The 19,430-nt window shown below is 36.1% G+C and overlaps 1 protein-coding gene across 6 annotated transcripts; it reads left to right on the top strand.

The window, feature by feature from the left end:
- Positions 1-35: 35 nt before the first annotated feature.
- On the top strand, positions 36-15,590 carry LOC132158768 (centrosomal protein of 85 kDa-like). Of its 6 annotated transcripts, none has more exons than XM_059568322.1 (14): positions 36-208; positions 982-1,036; positions 1,132-1,254; positions 6,517-7,241; positions 9,885-10,015; positions 10,091-10,208; positions 10,300-10,485; positions 10,595-10,747; positions 11,770-11,924; positions 12,004-12,121; positions 12,245-12,295; positions 13,341-13,448; positions 13,543-13,774; positions 14,732-15,590. In XM_059568322.1, the coding sequence occupies exons 2-14, from the start codon at positions 997-999 to the stop codon at positions 14,896-14,898; spliced, it is 2,307 nt and encodes a 768-aa protein (XP_059424305.1). In that variant the 5' UTR covers positions 36-208; positions 982-996; the 3' UTR covers positions 14,899-15,590. The 6 variants fall into 6 exon arrangements, with proteins under 6 accessions (XP_059424305.1, XP_059424304.1, XP_059424302.1 ...); XM_059568321.1 differs by having other exon boundaries at positions 36-292; positions 1,129-1,254; positions 14,735-15,590; XM_059568319.1 differs by having other exon boundaries at positions 37-208; positions 1,129-1,254.
- The last annotated feature ends 3,840 nt before the right edge of the window (positions 15,591-19,430 follow it).

Genomic DNA, 19,430 nt, shown 5'->3' with positions numbered 1-19,430 from the left:
CATGCAGCTCACTAATCAAGCGGCAGGAGGCGCTCGCTGTCTCATCCTGTCAAACGAGCAGAACGCAGAGGAAGAACTAGAATAACGGTTGAAAAAAAGAGTCCCGATTTTGAGTGGCGCAGCGGCGGGTGTTTGAAGCTCGAGGCCGCTTACAGTTTGACTGTTGTGTGTTATTGATGTTAGCATCCATCCAGTCAGCGTCTCTCGGGTAATGAAGCACATTATTGTTCCTCTAGGTTGTGTTCGTGTCATTATTATATTCAGTAAAGACCCGTTCAGCCCGTGAGTTAAGGTACGTGGAGTTGTTTACTTTTTTACCGACCTTTTAAACTCTTTTTGTTAGCTAACTTGGCTACTTGTACGAGGTAAATGTGTTTGTTTGAAGTACCAACATATATGGAGCTTGTTTTCAAAGCTTTTATGAACATTTTAAAAGTTATTATGAATATTGAATGCCTTGATTTCATTGTTCTAGGTAAACCAGCTTTAAATGTCCTATGGTTAAATCTAGCTAAAATATAGCACGACTTAAATAGTGTTAACTTTTGACAACTAAATGATTTATTATTTCAAAGATATTTCATATTTTCTTCTGTTTTGCAATTAAGATTTTTTTCCCCCTACAGTTAATCGGTGAATGATTTTGAATATCGTCTACGTTTTCATTTAACTTAGTTAAACAGTAACGTTAGTGGAAATAATATTTATTAATTTAACAAATTGTATATATATCATGTTATACAAAAACAAGATCACATTTTATTATGTACTACTAATAGTGTTAACCAGGTTTAATTATTATTTTCTAATTTATATTTATTTTGTTGTTTTCATTTGTTCTGTTTGTTGTTCTTAGTTCTGCCACACAGCTAAAAGATTTACTTCCTCTCTACTTTTTGCTTCCAGACACTTTTGTGTTTTGACAGCTGTTGTCTTTATTTATTTATTTATTTATTTTTGATTAATGAATGCTGTCCACAGGTGACTGCCCCAGGAATGACCACTTCACAGAAATACCAGAACCCCAAACTCAGAGGTACAAATCCAGTGCCATCCGCGGTTAAAGCATATATTATTGTACCTCATAACCATAATAGAGTGTCTCACCATGTGTTCATTGTGCTCCAGTAGGACACTCTGACATGGAATGGCTGACACCTGCTGTGTCTGAGAAGTTCCAGAGCCGCTTTAGATGGCGGCCCAGCACAGAGGACAATGGGGACACGGGTCTGGGTACCTCTGACCACACTGAAGGTGAGAAATCTGAGAGTGACCTCGTCAGCTCTTTCATCTCAACAGCAGTCTTTTATTTGAAATTGTGAATCACAAAATGGGATTTCCAGGCATGGAATATATAGTCAGGGAAATTAATGGAATAGTAGTGTATTCTAGTACAGTATTCCACGATGGAACAGGCATGGAATACTATTCATGGAAATTTCTATAATAATTACAAATTTTTGTAGTTATGTTTGCCTCTGAATCATTTCATTGGCTAGAACTGGGTCTATTTGAGTGGAAACTGATCTTCTTTATCTAGTAATAAGTGTTGGGGGTAATGCATTATAAGTAATGCGAGTTACGTAATCAGATTGAGTAACTAGTAAAGTAACGCATTACTTTTAATTTACAAGAAAATATCCAAGTTACTTTAAAAAAAAAAGTAATGCTAGTTACTTTTTCTCATTTACTGACTCACTAGTCTCCTTTCCCCATATTGGGAGAAATCAGAAGTACAGAGGTGTTGTGTGTTACTATAGTTCTAGACTAAATGTGAATGTGCATTAATTCATTCCACTCACACACAAAAAAAAAAAACATATTTAGTATTCATGAAAATGATTTAAAAATATGAAATACAAACTCAGAATATGAAGCAAACCTGCAATAATTTAATATGTTAATAACTAATGTTTCTAATCCCATTTTATTAACTAATATATTTCCTGCTGACCTTTGATTTAGTTCAGATATACTAATAAGCAAAAATGACTTTAGATAAACTACCAATTGTGCTTCATTGTTTTTTTATTGCTGAAGAGTGTTGAACCTTCTTCTCCTGTGTTCTACTGTACAGACGTGAATTTACTTCTCCTTCAGCCTGAGGTTTATTCATTACACTTTTTGTTGTGAAAGGGCTTTTATATTTGATATAAATATAACTTCTTATATTAAAAACAAACAAGTCCTGCTCATATTTAAAAAGTAACGCAGAAGTAATGTAACACATTACTTCTCATAATATCTAAGTAACATAATTAGTTACTTTTTTAGGGAGTAACACAATATTGTAATGCATTACTTTTAAAGGTAACTTTCCCCAAAACTGCCAGTAATCATAAAGACTCAAAATCATGAGAAAAAATTATGGAAATATAGTGGTCAAACGTTTTGGGAACCATGGAAATTATAGTAATAACGGTAAATTGTAAGTAATAAGTTCAAAATGATAAAAGTAAAATTTACTCAAGTTCATGCAGGAAAAAAAAAATCCTGGAGAAAATTGGGTCTATTTGTCATGTCTTAAAAATAATAATATATGTACATGTACCCATGTGCAAGAATAGAAATGAATGAAACACAAAATTTAGAACATATATACTAATTATTTATTTAGTCACCAAAGAACATTATATATTAATCTTCAGATTTAATTTGTGACCTTTTTTTTTTTTTTAGCTTGGCCAAACAAACAGGTTATGGTTGTAGTTTTTATTTACAACAGACATTAACTGGCTGGCTGTTTTTAGATTAAGCTGTCATATTTTTAGTCATGGAGATGTGCTCATAGTTCTGGAACTCCTATGAGATTTAGAGGAGGATATGATATTCCATACCATAGATTCTTCCAGGCGGTGTTGCACTTCCTCTGATGGGGTCACATTAGGAGGGCCTGACCTGGAGGACTGAATGGAAACTCTGATCCTGGTCTCCGGGTTTTCTTCTCTGTGTCTCGTTAAACACGTAACGCACAAAGATTAGCTGTACTGATAAGATGGTGTACGTCGATTACCACAGATCTGTACTCAACATGCAGTGTGGTTGAAAACATTTCTGTGTGCTTTTGTTTAGCTTATGTTGTCATTATTGTATTGCACTGTTTGGCCTGGTTTGAATGGTTTTAAGGCTTGATTATTGGTGTACCTGTACTCATTTCAGCAGAGGTTATTAAACCCCTTAGTGTGAGTTTCAAAACAGGACAGCAGCCTTGTAAGTGACTAAATCATTTTCATAATCATTTTTAGTAATGTTGTGAAAAGTAAATGTTCAGCAATTATATGCTACTGTTCAAAAGTTTGGGATTGATAGGATAAAAAAAAAAAAAAGTTTTTAAAGGTCCCGTTCTTCGTGATCCCAAAGTTAAATTCCAAGCGAGATATTTTATTTAAATATTGTTGCCATGTCGTCGAAACGCTGTTATTTTCATCTCGGAGTCCAATCATCTTTGTTTGGGCTTCCCAGGGACGCTGTACTTGGAGATTAATGGTTACAATTTATGTTTAACTCGGTTCCCGAAAATTATAATCCACATGTAAAACTATGTGCAGCACAGCTTGCTGAGGACAGCTTTCTCAGTCTCAATCAGTTTAATGTCGGATTAGCACAAAGATTATTCTTGAAAGATGGAGCAGTTCCCTCTTTGTCTGGAGAAGGTGTTGTTTATGGACCACAACTGGTAAGTGTATTTTATTATTTAAATTGGTGTGTTTAACAGTTTCTGTAACTTATTACACAAAGGGCAATGCTGTTTAGCTTTGTTAACTAGATGTTAGGGCTGTGCAAAAAAATCGAATGCAATTTTCATGCGCATATCATCAGTAAAAACGCTCCTGTGATTATAAGTACATCTCCAGCACATGCTCCTGCCCACTTGCTTCTCAAAACTACTCCAAAACTAGTCCAATCGCATTTCCAGGAGGCCAGCGTGCCCTCAGCTGCTGTCGAATCCCAACACAGAAACCGCTGGCACAATCAGAACTCGTTACGTATTTCTGAAGGAGGGAATTTATAGAACAAGGAAGTCATCAGCCCATTTTTATGACAGTGAAAACAGCGGTATACAGATAGGTGAATTGTGTGAAAAATACTGTTTTTTTTTTACACACGAAACATGAACACATGTTATATTGCACACTGTAAACACAATCAAAGCTTCAAAAAAGCACGAAAAACGGGACCTTTAAAGTGTATTATTTACCCTAGCCAAGGCCGCATTTATTTGATCAAAAAAGAGTGAAAATAGTAAGGCAAATTAGGTGCTTAAGAAACATTTCTTTATGGTTATCATTGTTGAAAACAGTCGTGCTGCTTAATATTTTTTTTCGGAAACCATGATATATAAATATGAATATATACATGAAAATATTTCTTAAACGTACATGTATTTGTGTGTGTATTTAAATATTGATAAAATATACAACACAATACACACATATATTATGTAAACACAAATGTTTATTTTGGATGTGATTAATCATGATTATTTGATTTGACAGCCTTAAAATATATTCATTAGCGCATCCGTCTGAATTAAAATTATTTTAAAATTATTATCCAGTGATCATAAACGACTGAAAAGGTCATGAAAATTCAGTATTCTAATGTTTTATCTGACCAGCCTGTTATCTGGATATCCTTTTTTGTTGTTGTTACCCTAAAACCCAGATAAGCTCCCATAGTAATAGCAATAACTAACCGCTTGAGTTTTCTTACAGTCGTGGCACCTAGCAACTAAGATACCCTAATAATACAACTTTTATTTGTTTTTTTTAAACAGCCAAAACGTTGGCAACCCAGAACGTCTTGGCAGCCGTTTTGCTTTAGCAGTTCTAAATATATGGTTGACTGTCTGTGGGCTTCTGTGTTGTGATGGTGATGGCTTTGTTTTGCTCTGACTGTTTCTTGTAATGGTAGAAAACCTCCCAGCGCTCCAAGAATATTTCGTCGAACCAAAGAATTGTTTAAACCTCTCCTTAGCAGATGTTTAAAAGAGACACCCACAGGGCAGAGCCTCCTACTGCTGTCTGCCTCGTGACCTCCACTTGTTTTGAGTGTGTGAATTATTGTATTTGAGGGACTTGTTTAAAGGCACTTCAGCAGTATTACAGTATAAAGGACTATTAAGCGCGTGTGTGAGAGGTGAGCTGTATGGTTAAAGCAGGAGTCCCACACACATAGACACCTCACGGCGTAACATGAGAGTGCTCTATAAATACTGCTAACCTTTCTGTGTGGACGCGCTCCTGCGCTAACAGAGCTGTAGGAGAACAAACTCTCATAGCAGGTATACTCACCTTGCCCGAGCTTGAGATTAATTTTTTTGAAGGACGAGTTCTGGCAGACGGAGTGGGTGTGTTTTAAGATCAGTAGTTTGTCTGTCATTTACTGAAGATTCATTGGGAGGACATGTTTTTTATGCCTCACTGCTCTTCAATGTATGAAAATGTAATCATTTGATGGTATCGCTTTTACTGCTTGCAAGGTGAGTACTATTTTTCGCAATGGTTTGGTGTGTGTTACTTTTCAGAACTAATGACATTAATTTAGTAGTTAATAATCAGGTCATTTAGCAACATACTCTTTGCAGTTGCATACTGTCTATATAATGTTTAGGATTCATGACTTCACAACAGTGAAGCAAAATGGATGAGCTTAACCACACACACACACATTCAGATAGATAGATATAAATATGTAGATGTAAGTGTGTGTGTGTATAGAGAGAAAGAGAGACACACAGAATAATTTTATTTTAGAGCCTTTTATTTTACTTGCTTTAACTTTTTTTCCAGTGCATTTTTTTTTATTTTAGTTTATTTTCCCAAGGCATTTAATTGAATTTTTTTTAATTGATTTGTTTTCTACATCTGTTGATTTTACTTGCTTTAATGATTTTTTTCCAGCACATTTCTTTTTATTCTAATTTCTATTAACTTTATTCTTTTATTTTTTATTCTTATTTGATTTTACTATATTTTAATTAATTTTGCTTTATTTTAATAGATTTTCCCAGAGGATGTAATTCGTTCTTGTTGTGGTTTCAAGGTTGCCGTACCATGGGGACTATTTTCAGGCCCTGTGTAATATCATTGTGCCTGCTGCACCCGTGGTACGGCAGCAAAGTTATTGATTATTACGCCCCCTGAATGAGAGTACAGTTCCTAACCATATCAGCCTAGAAAGTTGCAACTTTTCATTTTGTCGGTCTTAGTACACAATGTAACTACAGAAGAGTCCAGTTTTAAATAGGAAAAATATCAAAACTCTTTGGTCATTTTTAAGCGAGATGCTAACGGTCTAATTAGATTCAATGATCTATGCTAAGCTAAGCTAAATGTGCTACCGTCAGACCCAGAGATCATCTGAATGGATTCGAAAGCTGTAAAACTCTAGGGGAGACTATTTTCAAAAAAGTGGAGCGTTCTTTTAAGGACAGGCACTTTTTGCAGGCTATTGCTCATTTTATACATAACTTGTATTTGGTTTGATTTATTTCTCACTCCTGTTTTGTTTTAGACATCTGCAGCACTAGCAGCAGTCCCTCTTTCCAGCCCATCCGCAGTCAGATCCCCATACCCACTGCCCATGTCATGCCCTCCACGGCCGGAAGTCTTGCCACCAAGCTCAAGCCACGTGCTTCTGAAGAGGCCCGGGTGTCCTCCAGCTCTTCCAGCTCCAAGTCATCCCTCCCCAAATCTGCATCCTCCCCCAACCTGGATGCTCAGCACGATGGAAATTTAGACGCAACTGCAGTCAAGCCTGATTGCCTGAGCCGATACCGCAGCCTAGTTAATGGCCTCGATCACTCACTCTTCCCCTCCGGAGATCAGACGCGGCTGGATGAAGCCCAGAAGTTTGAGGTACCTGCCATGGAGCCAACGCTTAATCAGTCGGCTCTGCTTGGGGGACTTTGCCATGATGTACGGCAACAGCTGCAAATGACTGGACTTGGGGACCATACAGGCTTGCTGGAACAGACCTATAAAGTCCTACCAGAGGCTAGGGCAGGCCTCACATGTCCTGTGGACCCATATGGCCAAAGGAACATTCATTCAGGGTCTGGTGCCTCTGCCAGGATGTTTTCCGTACCTCAAGGCCTGCAGACTCAGGCTCTCCTACGGGAACAGGCCAGCACTGGAGCTTATGATCCGCTACTGCAGGAACGCTGTGGTGAACTGGCCAGCTGGCAGCAGCAGGAGCAGAAACTCGAGAGTCTGCGGCTACAGGTGGAACAAATGCAGGTTAGAGTTCAGCTTGTGTCCTGCTACATACGAGAAAGGAAAAAGGAACAGTTATGTAATCATGAATCATACTTCTAAAGTCAGTATGAAATTAGAATTAACTTTATTTCAACACATGTTGCTGGTTTTATTGTGCATGATTCATCATTGCATGCTGTTCCAAAAATAGACTTTCATCAAAATGTAGAATTATTGCTGTGTCAAGTATCTACTATTTATTAATGCTTTGAACTGGCTTATTTAAAAATGTAAATATTAGTTTAGGTTGTAGTAATTTTGTGCTTCTGTCATTTTCATTAGTTTTTTAAACAACTCTATTTAGCTCAGAATCATTTTTTTATATCCATTTTAGTAATTTTAGTTGCAGAGGGTTTCAAATTTTTCATCTCATAATATTTTATTGCTTCAGCTTTATTTCAAATAAATAATTATTTTCAGTTTTTTTTATTTTATTAACAAACAATGAATGTGGTATGTAAAATATCTGCCTCTAAAACAACTTAGGCAGTGCAGCCAGGGAAAAGAAAACTTTAATCAATAGCAATTTTGGCTAATTTCACAACAGTAATATAACAGTGAACAGATTATAAATGGTTATTCTGCTTTTCTGCTATATTTATTTTAAAATACTGATATTATCTGCACAATTTTGAAAGAAAGATATTTAATTGTAAGAAATCATGAGGACATTGGAGATTTCAATGAAGTTTATTGCCATATAGCAGGGACAAATAGCCTACATGTAAATTAACACTTTGGGTGAGCCATTTTAAAGAGTGAGCATAATCTATCTTAAATGTTTTCCATGTTTATTTAGCTAACTTGCTTTTATAGTCATTTCTTAATATGGAGTGATGGAAAATACACTGCTGTTAATTTGTCTGAGAGACAAATCAATGGACTATCACAATGATAACCTACATGTTTTGTAAATCTAAAATAATAACTGCTATAAAACAAACACTGAAACAGAACATTATGACTGCAAATAGCCATTTTTCATGCTGCAAATTGCAATTATGCAATTATACTGTCAGCTTAATGGCAGAGACATTTTCTTCACTGCATTTATTTGTAATGGTCCAACAAGCTGTCCAACCTTCTTTTGATTTGACAGGAAGACCAGGGGCCCGTTTCACTAAGGAGGTTCAACCAACTCTGAGTTTAAACTTGAACTCTGAGTTGACTTACCCTGAGATGGGAAACTCTGAGATTTCGGTTACAGAAAAGCTTAAATGAGTTGGTTTAATCAACTCTAAATTAGGGCTGTGCTTTTCGCGGGCCCGACCTCCCGCAGTATGTTATCTGAACCAATCAGGATGCAGCGCACCTAAGTGGAGCACGAGAACAGAGCAGACTGGACATATGCCTAACTCCAGGTTCACACACTCTGTCTGTGATGCTTAGCCTTTTTTTTTCGAGCCCATGTTAATGGAACAGAACGTTCACACTGCACGCAGTAAAAAATGAGAACAGAAAAGGTTATAAATAGAAAGGTGAGGAAAGATTTAATATCTTGCGCGTGAGCAGAGAGAGTTGTGAGTGCACAGGACACAGGTTGAGCGAGAGGAGACAAATTGTAAGGCAGCATATATCTGAGCCTTATATAGTCTATGATCTGAGCATGCGCATCTGGTTTTGTTAACCGAGCAAAGGAAATCTGCGTGCGAGTCAGTAATGCGCGGGTTGATCCAAAATGAGCGGGTGCCTGCGGTCGCCCGCGGTTGCCCGCGGTTACGAGTCATCCAAAAATATTTTTAATGATATTCGGGTCGCAGTTGGTCGGGTCCTTTGAAATAAAAATGCCAATTAAACCTTTGTAATTGATCTAGTACTAGACACATTTTTGAAATGCATAGGCCTACACTTTATTGGCTGAATAACTGGCATGAAGATGACGCACGAGCTCAGTCTGCACGTAGAGATGGAGGCGGCAAAGAAGACTACATGGGGAGCAACAGCGCTGTTTTTGGTAAAACATGATTTTGACGACTTCATTAAGTTTTGTTTGAAAGAAAACTCTTTTTAAAAGATTTTCGTTTTGTATAAATTGTATCTTAATTTTGATCAATGTTTTATCAATCAGTTGCCAGTATTTAATAAATAAGAAGCAAATATATAGCCTAGCAGACAATGTAATAAGGCGCTGGCACGATCACTTGCATTGCATTTTTCCAGTGTGCATCAATGAAGTGTTTAAAAAGGGGGAGGAGACCAAAAGAAACTCTGGGTTTACTGAAGAAAACCTGCTCCTGACCAGGTTAGGTTCATAGAGTAAGTTACTACGGTAACTGACTCTGAGTATAAGTTACCTCTCTTTAAGAATCGGGCTTGACTTAACCTGCTTTCTCGGGTTTGACAAACCTTTCATTCTGAAACAGAAAATCTAGAGTTTCCCTCATTTCAGGGTTAACATACTCAGAGTTTTCACTTAACCTCCTTTGTGAAACAGGCCCCAGACCTACAGATTTGATCTTGTTTAGTATTCATTGTCAATTGAACACATCATACTATAGTAAAATGGGTTGCAAACACCATTTCATGTTGACTTTAAAGTTAAAAGAGGTATCAGTCTTGGTCCAATTGTGTTTTTATGCCCATTTTAAATGAGAGTTTATATCTTCCCACCTATTTTTATTGCAGTTAATGACTGGAGGAAATGGACAGTATACATCTCTCTACCCAGCAACTTCTCACACAGAGAACATCAAGTGGGATGCTGTCATTAAAGCCAATGAGAACTTGCTAAAAGAGAAAGAATTTACCATTGAAAGGTAAGTTTTCAGAAGCATCTCTCATCTTACAAAGATTTGTAACATTAACACAATGTAGTAACTGGCGCATTGCAGGCAGAAGCAGCAAATGTCCCAGCTGGAACAGCGTCTCAGAGAGAGTGAGCTGCAGGTGCACAGTGCCATCATGGGGCGTGGAGCCCCTTACACAGATGTCTGTCTGTTGAGACTGCAGGTTAGCACACATGCATGCACAGCCTTTTCCTTGGACTGCATCAAAACATCTCTTTGAGTTGTCCTCCTTCTTCCCTATGTGTGTTTGATAGGAAGCCCAGCGGGAAAATGCTTTTTTGCGAGCCCAGTTCGCCGAACGCAACGAGTGCTTTACCAAGGAGAAACTAGAAGCAGACCGGAGACTGGGTGCTGTGGAAGCAGAGACACAACGTCTGAATGAGGTCTTGAAAGAGAGCAGTGAAAAACATGCAGAAGAGTTAAAGAAACAAGAAGAAAGGGTGAGCATATGCAAGCTTCATCATGTGACCTCCTCTACCACATATGAGCAGAATCTCACGGAACTGATGTTTGAATTTTCATCTTGTGTTGTTGCTGTTTACTACAAAGATCCGAAGTCGAGACAAGCATATCAATGGCTTGAAAAAGAAGTGTCAGAAGGAGTCAGAGCAAAACAGAGAAAAACAGCAGCGGATTGAGACGCTCGAGCGATATCTGGCTGACATTCCAACTATGGAAGACTACCAGGCCCAGCACAAAAAGGTCTGGACTCTCTGATGGTTCTGTGGTTTCACAGCAGTTGCTCGTAATGCTCATCTTGAGATTTTCTCTTCTGGTGTATTGCCAGACACTATTATAGCATCCCCTGCACCCATATATCATACATCTGCTCCTATTGTATTCCTTATCTTAAAGTAACACTCTTCTTACCCCACTGGCTTACAAAATCCCAAGCTCTCTCTGCTTCTTCTCCAAGACATTGTTTTTTGGAGAAGGTCTTTTTTTCTTTCTTAAATGCACCATAGAATTTCTTTTTATGTAAAATGTCTTGTTTATCTCTTTTTAAAATGCTTATTTTATTTACTTTCAGATTTTTAGCTGATTATACCCTGTTATTGACATCAGGGCAAAAAAAAACAATAATAACATCATTTATTCAATAATTCTTCTCTTCAAGTTACCATCTTCCGCCATTTGGAGAGTACCCCAGAACGTAATCAACGTTCAGCGAAAGCGAGCGTGCACCTGCTGAATTTAAACAATGTTGATAACTTCATGGAGTACTCCAGAATGTAAACATTTTAAGGCTTTATAATGTTTTAAAAGATTTCTAATTATTTATTTCAAATGAATGCTCCCATTTTGAACTTTCTATTAATCAAAGAATCCTACAAATGTATCCCGGTTTCCACAAAAACATTAAGCAACAGAACTGGTTTCAACATTGACAATAAAAAAAATAGCATATTTGAATGATTTCTAAAGGATCATGTGACACTAAAGGCTGGAGTAATGGCTCCTGATAATTTTGCTTTGCATCACAGGAATAAACTACATTTTAAGATATGTTGAAATATATTAAAATGCATCCAGACTTTGTGAGTGTGAGAGACGTGTTTCAATAAAATATCAAAATCGTACAGACCCCAAGTTTTTGATTGGATGTTTTTTTTATTTTTTATGTTGCCTATTCATCACCCAGCACTTTAGACTGCTGTTTTAAACAGCTGTTATTCTCATTCTCAGTCCTCAGTTTTAATTCCCTTACGGATGTTGTATTGCAGCTGGAGGAGGCAGAGGAGAGGACAGCTGAGCTACAGGCCACCGTCAGAGATCTGGAAGCCAAACTGGAGGAGGCCCGCAGTGCTGTGCACAACAAAGAGACCCAACTAGAAGAACAGAGGCGCAAGGAGAGAGAACTGCTTTCAACAGTCACCAGGTAGGGAAAAAAGCCTTTTTTAGATTTTGAAGCATTGCCATTTAAGGGGTGTAATATTGTTTGATTTGCTTGTGTTTAGTCTCCAGATCAGAGTGCAGGAGAGCCTTGAGGATGGAGTGAGATTGCCTTCTCTTGACATAGAGAAGCTACGAGAAGAAAACACTATATTGAAAGAGGAGCACCAGCGACTAAAAAAGGTTTTTATTCATTTAACTTTGCAATAACACTTAATTTAGCTAAGGGATGCTAATAGTGTTGAAGCATGTGAATATATATATATATGTTCTGTGCAAATAATGAATGAATCTTTATTTCTTTAGGTCATTGAAAAGCAACTCAGGATAATGGAGCAGCTTGGTTCACAGATCAGGGTAAAGACTACTTTCAGTTTAAATCAGTTTTATTTATTTAGCGATTGCATTTTTAACCTATTTACATAAAAAAAAAATTGCATTTGGCAGACACTTTCATCCAGAGTGTTGAACTGATAGTGTATATATTTGATTATACATTTGATTATGATGAATGTATTTAATTTTTTGTTATACATCGAACATGTGACCTTGTTGTTGCTAGTGTCATGCTCTTCTGTAATGCTCATTTTTTGCAAATCGGTTTATCTATAGCTGGTCAGGACTACTGGAGATCAGGTCTAAGATTTTTTTTATGAAAAGCTTTATGTATTTGATTAAATATAGTAAAAAAACACTTGTTATATTTTAAAATGATGAAATGTGATGGCAAAGCTAAATTGTCAGCAGCCATTACTCTAGTATTCAGTGTCACATGATCCTTCAGAAATCATTCTGATATGCTGATTTGATGCTCAAGAAACATCACTTATTATCAATGTTGAAAACAGCTGTGCTGCTTAATTATTATTATTTCATTTTTTTGGAAACCGTAATTAATTTTTTCAGGATTCTTTGTTAAATCCAGTTTTCAAAATAACAGCATTTATTTGAAATGGAAATCTTTTGTAACATTATAAATGTATTTTACTGTCAATTTTAAACAATTTAATGCAATTTAACGAACATCATAAAAACCTTTCAAATGGAACCGGTTTTGAATAAGAATTGGTCTTAAAGACTGTAATTAGTTGTAATTTAAGTAAATACATATCGCTAAGAGCAAGGTATCGTATTCTATGATTAAGTCTTCAGGAATGTTCTTTCAAATGTATCTAGGAGGTGAAAAATCTTTACAAACACCTTCCTCAAAGTAGGAGGCTTCTTTAGGACACCTGATATTATTTTAGTGTCGACAAAAAGTCTGTATATTTGACACTTAAAGTGATTTCAAGTCCAGTTAAAATGTTAGTCAAAGTATCCTGGACCAAAATCAGCTGCAGTTAAATTTATATGAGGAACATGTTTAATTGACAGCCATAATATTGTGTGTGTGTTGTCTTAGACTCTGGAGGAGCAGCTCTCTCAGGAGGAGTGCAGTAGTCAGGCGCTGCGAGAGGAGGTTGCAGAGAAAGAGGAGAGTCTGCTGCAGTTACGCACCGCTATGAAAGAGGTTAGAAGTTGACCATAATGCATATCGAGCTCTTTGTCTTTGTGTTTTCATGGCACACGGGAGAACTGAGGGTGTGCATGTGTTTGTATTTCAGCTCTCAGCACAGAACCAGGAGCTGATGGAAAATAATCTGACACTGCAAGAGCATCTACAGGGTGAGGAGGCGCCGAGTGGTCGTGGTTTGCTCCCTATGGGAGCCCGGCTCACCCAAAAGCTGTATGGAGAGATGGCTGCCTGTCTGTGTGACCTCCGCTCCCTCTGCAACGTTCTCACCCAGCGGGCTCAGGGCAATGACCCAAACCTCTCCATGCTGCTCGGCGTTGCATGTAAGTGCGCCCTCTGCTGTCAACAGGCTATACGGGACACTTGCACTCTTTCAGATAATGCCTGGATATAAAAGACCCTAGCCAGAGTAGTGTGATATTTAATTTTCGACAGGAATCAAAATGAGGCTGTAGCTTAATAACATGGCAGAGAGCGTTCTTAAAAAAACAAAAAAAACAATTCAATTCAAGTTTATGAATAGCGCTTTTTACAATACAAATCGTTACAAAGCAACTTTACAGAAAATTACGTTACAGAAATTAAGCCAGTTTCCTCCACTGAATAAAAAAATAAATAAAAGGTAATTGCAACTTTATCACGGAATTCTGACTTTTCTGTGAGATATAAACTTGCAATTCTAAAATATCTGAGAATTTTGAGTTGGTAAAAAAAAATAATGAAGTTTTTCAAGGAGTTTTTAAAGGTTAAAGTTTTTTTTAAACAGCCCTTGCTACTGATGTTAGAGATTTAAATGTAAATCAAAATGTCTAATGCATGAAGTTAGCACAGTAAAAGTTCAAATTAAAATCTAAATGTAAATAATCAAATAATGTTTATAATTAAGAATATTTCATTTTGTTCAATTTCAATTTATATTTAATTTGATGATTTTTTTTTTTACGATTTATGCTCTTTAATTTTGCATTTTAATAATTAAAGTTGACACTTTGAAGAAAATGAATCAAAATTATCAACAGGTTTTTCCTACTTTTCAGAAACACAATTAAAGTCTTAATACACACACACATACATGTAGAATATCACACTCACGGTGATCAATATCACCAATTCCTAGTACAGACTGGCTCCTCGTCTCTTGTGTTGTATTAGCTGTGGTGATTACGGCTCAACAGTTTTCACCATGCTCTCATGGAAACTCCGTATAGCAGGATTGTTGTGCTATCTGTGTTGTGGCTATTATCAGCGGTGACTCTGACCCAGTGTCTATCTGTCTGCAGCAGCTCCCCCTCCAGTAGGAGAGCAGTGGGAGGACTGGCTGAGCCCTGAGGGGCTGCAGAAGAAGCTGCAGGAAGCTCAGCAGCTCCGTCGAGACGTCGAGGAACTGAGAACCACAGTCTCTGACCGCTACGCTCAGGATATGGGAGAAAACTGCATCACTCAGTGAGCTCGGACTATAACGGCTTGTGCTCAGATGAGGGTAACTCCACATCACGAGTGCCTTTAAAGACACTACAAACTTTCACTACAACACAAACCTTCTTCATGAAGGATTAGCGACACTAAGGACACTGTAATCTCACGAACCAGAGGGCTATTTTTATACATAAGATATTTTTCTAAGATTTCGATGACTTTGTGTGTAGTGGAAAGAGAATGATTTAATATAGACCTCTCCATGTATTTGGGAACGTCTGTGATGAAGTTGACGGTCAACTGAAAATATTTAATCTTTTGGTGCAACTAAGATGCTGTGTGTTTTTTACAGTGGCAAAGTGAGTGACTCTTGGTTGTGTGTAACAAGAAGACATTAACTGGTATCCATCATATTACAGTAAACAGAACGAACACAGAATCTGAGGCTGAGGAAATATTTGGCTACTTCTGGCTGTTTGAAATTACACCAGCAGATCATTTGTGTATAAAGATGGAGAATAGACATTCCCTAATATTATATAACAACCAAAGTTCATCGTGATCAAAGACAGAGCAGATCAAAACAGTGTCCATAATGCTGTAAAGAGTCTTGGTGTACATGGTATTATACAGACCAATAAACGGGGACATTTTAAAGAAAGAGGAGGCTGTAAACATAATATTAATTTCTGGTTGTCTGTTAAATAGAAAAAGTTAATAGAATGCTATTTAAACTTAGGATCTCTTAATTGCCAACTAACTGATCATATTATCAGTAATTTCAAAAGTATCTCAAGAATGTTATGACATTATTAGGTTCTTTGCTGCTGCAAAACTAACACACTAAAAAAAATATTTTTGGGTCACATATCATTTGAACTGGTGACGTTTGCTTATGTTTGTGTGTTGGGGTATTGAGGGGCAGGATTGTCTTGCCAGTAAAATAACAGGATATATGATGTGTTCGATCGTAATCCATGCTATTGAATCAACACATCAGAGGAAACCAACTGGTGAAGCAAATATCGTAGTAGTGCATGTCAAATATTAGAGCAGATGCCTCGCGTTTAGGGAAGTAACCTGTTTTCACTCATTGTCTTTCCACTGTAATGTGTGACTGCAGAGGTATTTGGAATCTATTATTATAAAGGGACCATATAATGTGGGGAGTGTTGCGTAGTAAATTGTCACATTTTGGTCCAGAAACATCACTTACAAGTGTGAATGTAATTTGACAATGCACCAGACTTTTTATATTGTAAGATCTTTCAAGTTTAACAGAAAACCAGCCTGGCAAACAAAAAGATTTATGCCAAAATCTTTCTAACAATACTAAATGTTTATATATATATATATATATATATATATATATATGAAATATTTGTCTTAAGCTGTTTCAGTTTTTAGAAATAAAGCTTTGTATTTCAAATGTAAAATTGTTGATTGTGTTTTTTTATTTTATTTTTTTAATTATTTTTTTATGTATAATGCTGTAAAATGTTCTCTTTTGATAATAATATAAAAATACTGGAATTTAGACTTGGGTGATATGTGACCCTGGAGCACAAAACCAGTCTTACGTCACATGGGTATATTTGTAGTAATAACCAAAAATACTTTGTATGGGTCAAAATTTTGTTTTTTATTTTATGCCAAAAATCATTAGGATATTAATTAAAGATATTTTGTACATTTCCTACTGTAAATATATCAAAACTTAATTTTTGATTAGTAATATGCATTGCTTACTCATTTGGACAACTTTTAAAGGTGATTTTCCTCAATATTTAGATTTTTTTAATGCACCCTCAGATTCCAGATTTTCTAATAGTTTTATCTTGATCAAATATTGTCCTATCCTAACAAACCATACATCCATGGAAAGCTTAGTTATTCAGCTTTCAGATGATGTATAAATCTCAGTTTCGAAAATTTGACCCTTATGACTGGTCTTGTGGTCCACGGTCACATATAGAAATTACATTTAACATTAAGTCACTTTTAATATTGATATTTAATATGTAATTACAAGCAGAAGTAGTACACACCATCCAACAACAAAAGTTATTATTTGGATGCATGCTTTTTTTTTTTTGCAACTATTAATAATGTGAGTAGCAACTAAAGCAGCCAAACCTGTTTAATATAGAGATGTTTCAGTGTATTTAACCTCACCCAAAAGACTATTTGTAAATGGATTTCTGCAAATAATGAAAAATGTTTAAAAGACTTAGTTTGAACATTTACAATAATATGGAAGTCAATTCTAACCCATAGATCACCTTGACACGAGACAGGGTGTCTCCTGGTTCATTTACAGAAATTAGAAAAAGCACTTTTATATTATGATTATTGATTACTACTTAAAATGATTGTAATCCTATTTATTGATGTGTTTGAGATTTCTTTCCTGAATGATCAATTTCCGGATCGGTGAGATATTTGAAGTGTGCTGTGTTGTAGCATCACCGTTAAAGTGCGTTAATGATGCTCACTCGCTGTGACATGAGATGATGGTTGTTCTTCTTTAGTTAAGGACTGTTCTGTAAGTGTCTGCACACTGTCTGTGAGATGAGGCTTGAGGACACAGCAGCAGCGGCGGCGCTGCATTTGGAGTCAGACCACAGGACAGCAGTAATCACTGTAGCACTGGTGTGGAAATGCAATAATACAATTTTTTATTTATCTACATTATATGAATATAAATATAGACATGTAAATATTTTTTTAAATACGTACTGTATGTATGTGCATTTATATATTCATAATAAATATACAGTCGCCGTGATTTTGCCAAGTAAGACATGTTCCTGGATCAATGTCTTTTGATGATGCTGGATTAACATTATTGGTCAAAAATATAGACTTAACCCAATCCCTACCCCTTAACCTAACCCTACCCATAATTTATTCATAAAATCAGTGGGAAATGATAGCTGATTAACAAGGGTGTAAAAGGACCTAACTATGATTTTAAGCCTAAAACCGATATTTCCTGAAAAGTTATTTCTCAATTCTGATTGGTTGATTGGAATGTTTTTCCAGGATCAACAAGGATGTTGATCCAGGAACATGTTGTACTTGGTAAAATCACGCTCACCATAAATATACACAGAACAAACACACATATTTGGCAAACAAAAACTTATTGTTGGATGTGATTAATCATGAATCATTTATATATAATATAAATTATATGAATATAGATATATAATATGTAAATACATGTAAACATTTTCAAAATATATACTTTATATGTGTGTCTTTATATATACATAATAAATACACAGCACACACACATATGTAAACAAAAACATTTATTTTGGATGTGATTAATCACGATTAATCGTTTGACAGCACTACTTATACTGTTCAAAAGTTGTTTTGTTTTTTGGAGTTTTTGAATGAAATGAATACTGTACTTTTATTCAGTAAAGTTGAATTAAATTGATCGTAAAAGGCTGTAAAGACATTTCTAATGCACAAAAGTACAATATAAAAGTATATAATGTTCAAATTAATGCTGTTCTTTTCAACTTTCTATTCATTAAAAAATCGTGAAAAAAATTTATAGTTTCCACAAAAATATTATGCAGCACAGATGTCTTAAGCATTAATATTAATATTAATCTTTAATGTATTTTTAGATAAAATAATGCAGCCTTGGTGAGTTTAAGAGATTTTCTAAAGCATTTAAAAATATTATCAACTAAAGTTGTGTAGGGTTAGGGATTTGTTCAATCCATTATCCTAAATATGAGCAATAGTAATCCTAATGATGAAAACTGCATGGATTCACAGTCCACACCTGGAAGGTCACATTAGAAAACCTTTCCTGAAGTTCAGAAAGAAAAAATCCATCCATCAAGTCCTGCATGCATTCAGGAAGGCAAAACTTAAAAGGAACGACAAATATGATGATTCATCAGTTAACGGAAGCTGACTGTGGAAAATATATGGTATTTATGTAGTCAAACTATAAGTGATGTAAGATATAAAGCAGGAAAATAACTGAATACGTGTGCTTGGGTCTTGATTGGAGTGGAATGGACTACTGAACATCACAATGCCGTTTTTGTAGAGCCAAAGAGGTATGGAAGCTGCTGGGTGAGTTTGGCTCCACCAGGAGCAGCGGTCACATGGGTTCTCCTTCCCCTGCTACGAAATTCAGAACCTGGATGTTCTGCAGAACAAATAAATGCATGCAGGACCAGGTCATATTTCATTTCTAAAGTCTTGTGTGCATTAGTTTCTCCAGGAAGTTGGCTGTTGGCCTGCTCATCATGTTCTTTGCAGCTTCCAACTCCGATAATTCCATAATTTAGAAACTTCCGTGTGGGTGGGAAAAAGCCATTCTGATGAGTTGACAATAACTATTTTGGTCTAATTATACAGGAATTAACTCTCTTTTGTTGTCTGCATAGCATAACAAACATTTACGTACGTAACCGGTTGAATGAAAATAATCTCTCAAAGTTGCTCACTTGGTTTTGAAGCCAGAGGCACAGTTTAACCAGTTCTTCATCTTGGTTCTCATTACTTGTAGATTTATCTAAAGCCAAA

This window comes from Carassius carassius, chromosome 15 (assembly GCF_963082965.1).
Source record: "Carassius carassius chromosome 15, fCarCar2.1, whole genome shotgun sequence".
NCBI classification, from domain to species: domain Eukaryota; kingdom Metazoa; phylum Chordata; class Actinopteri; order Cypriniformes; family Cyprinidae; genus Carassius; species Carassius carassius.
This window is presented reverse-complemented; position numbering and strand designations above follow the sequence as displayed.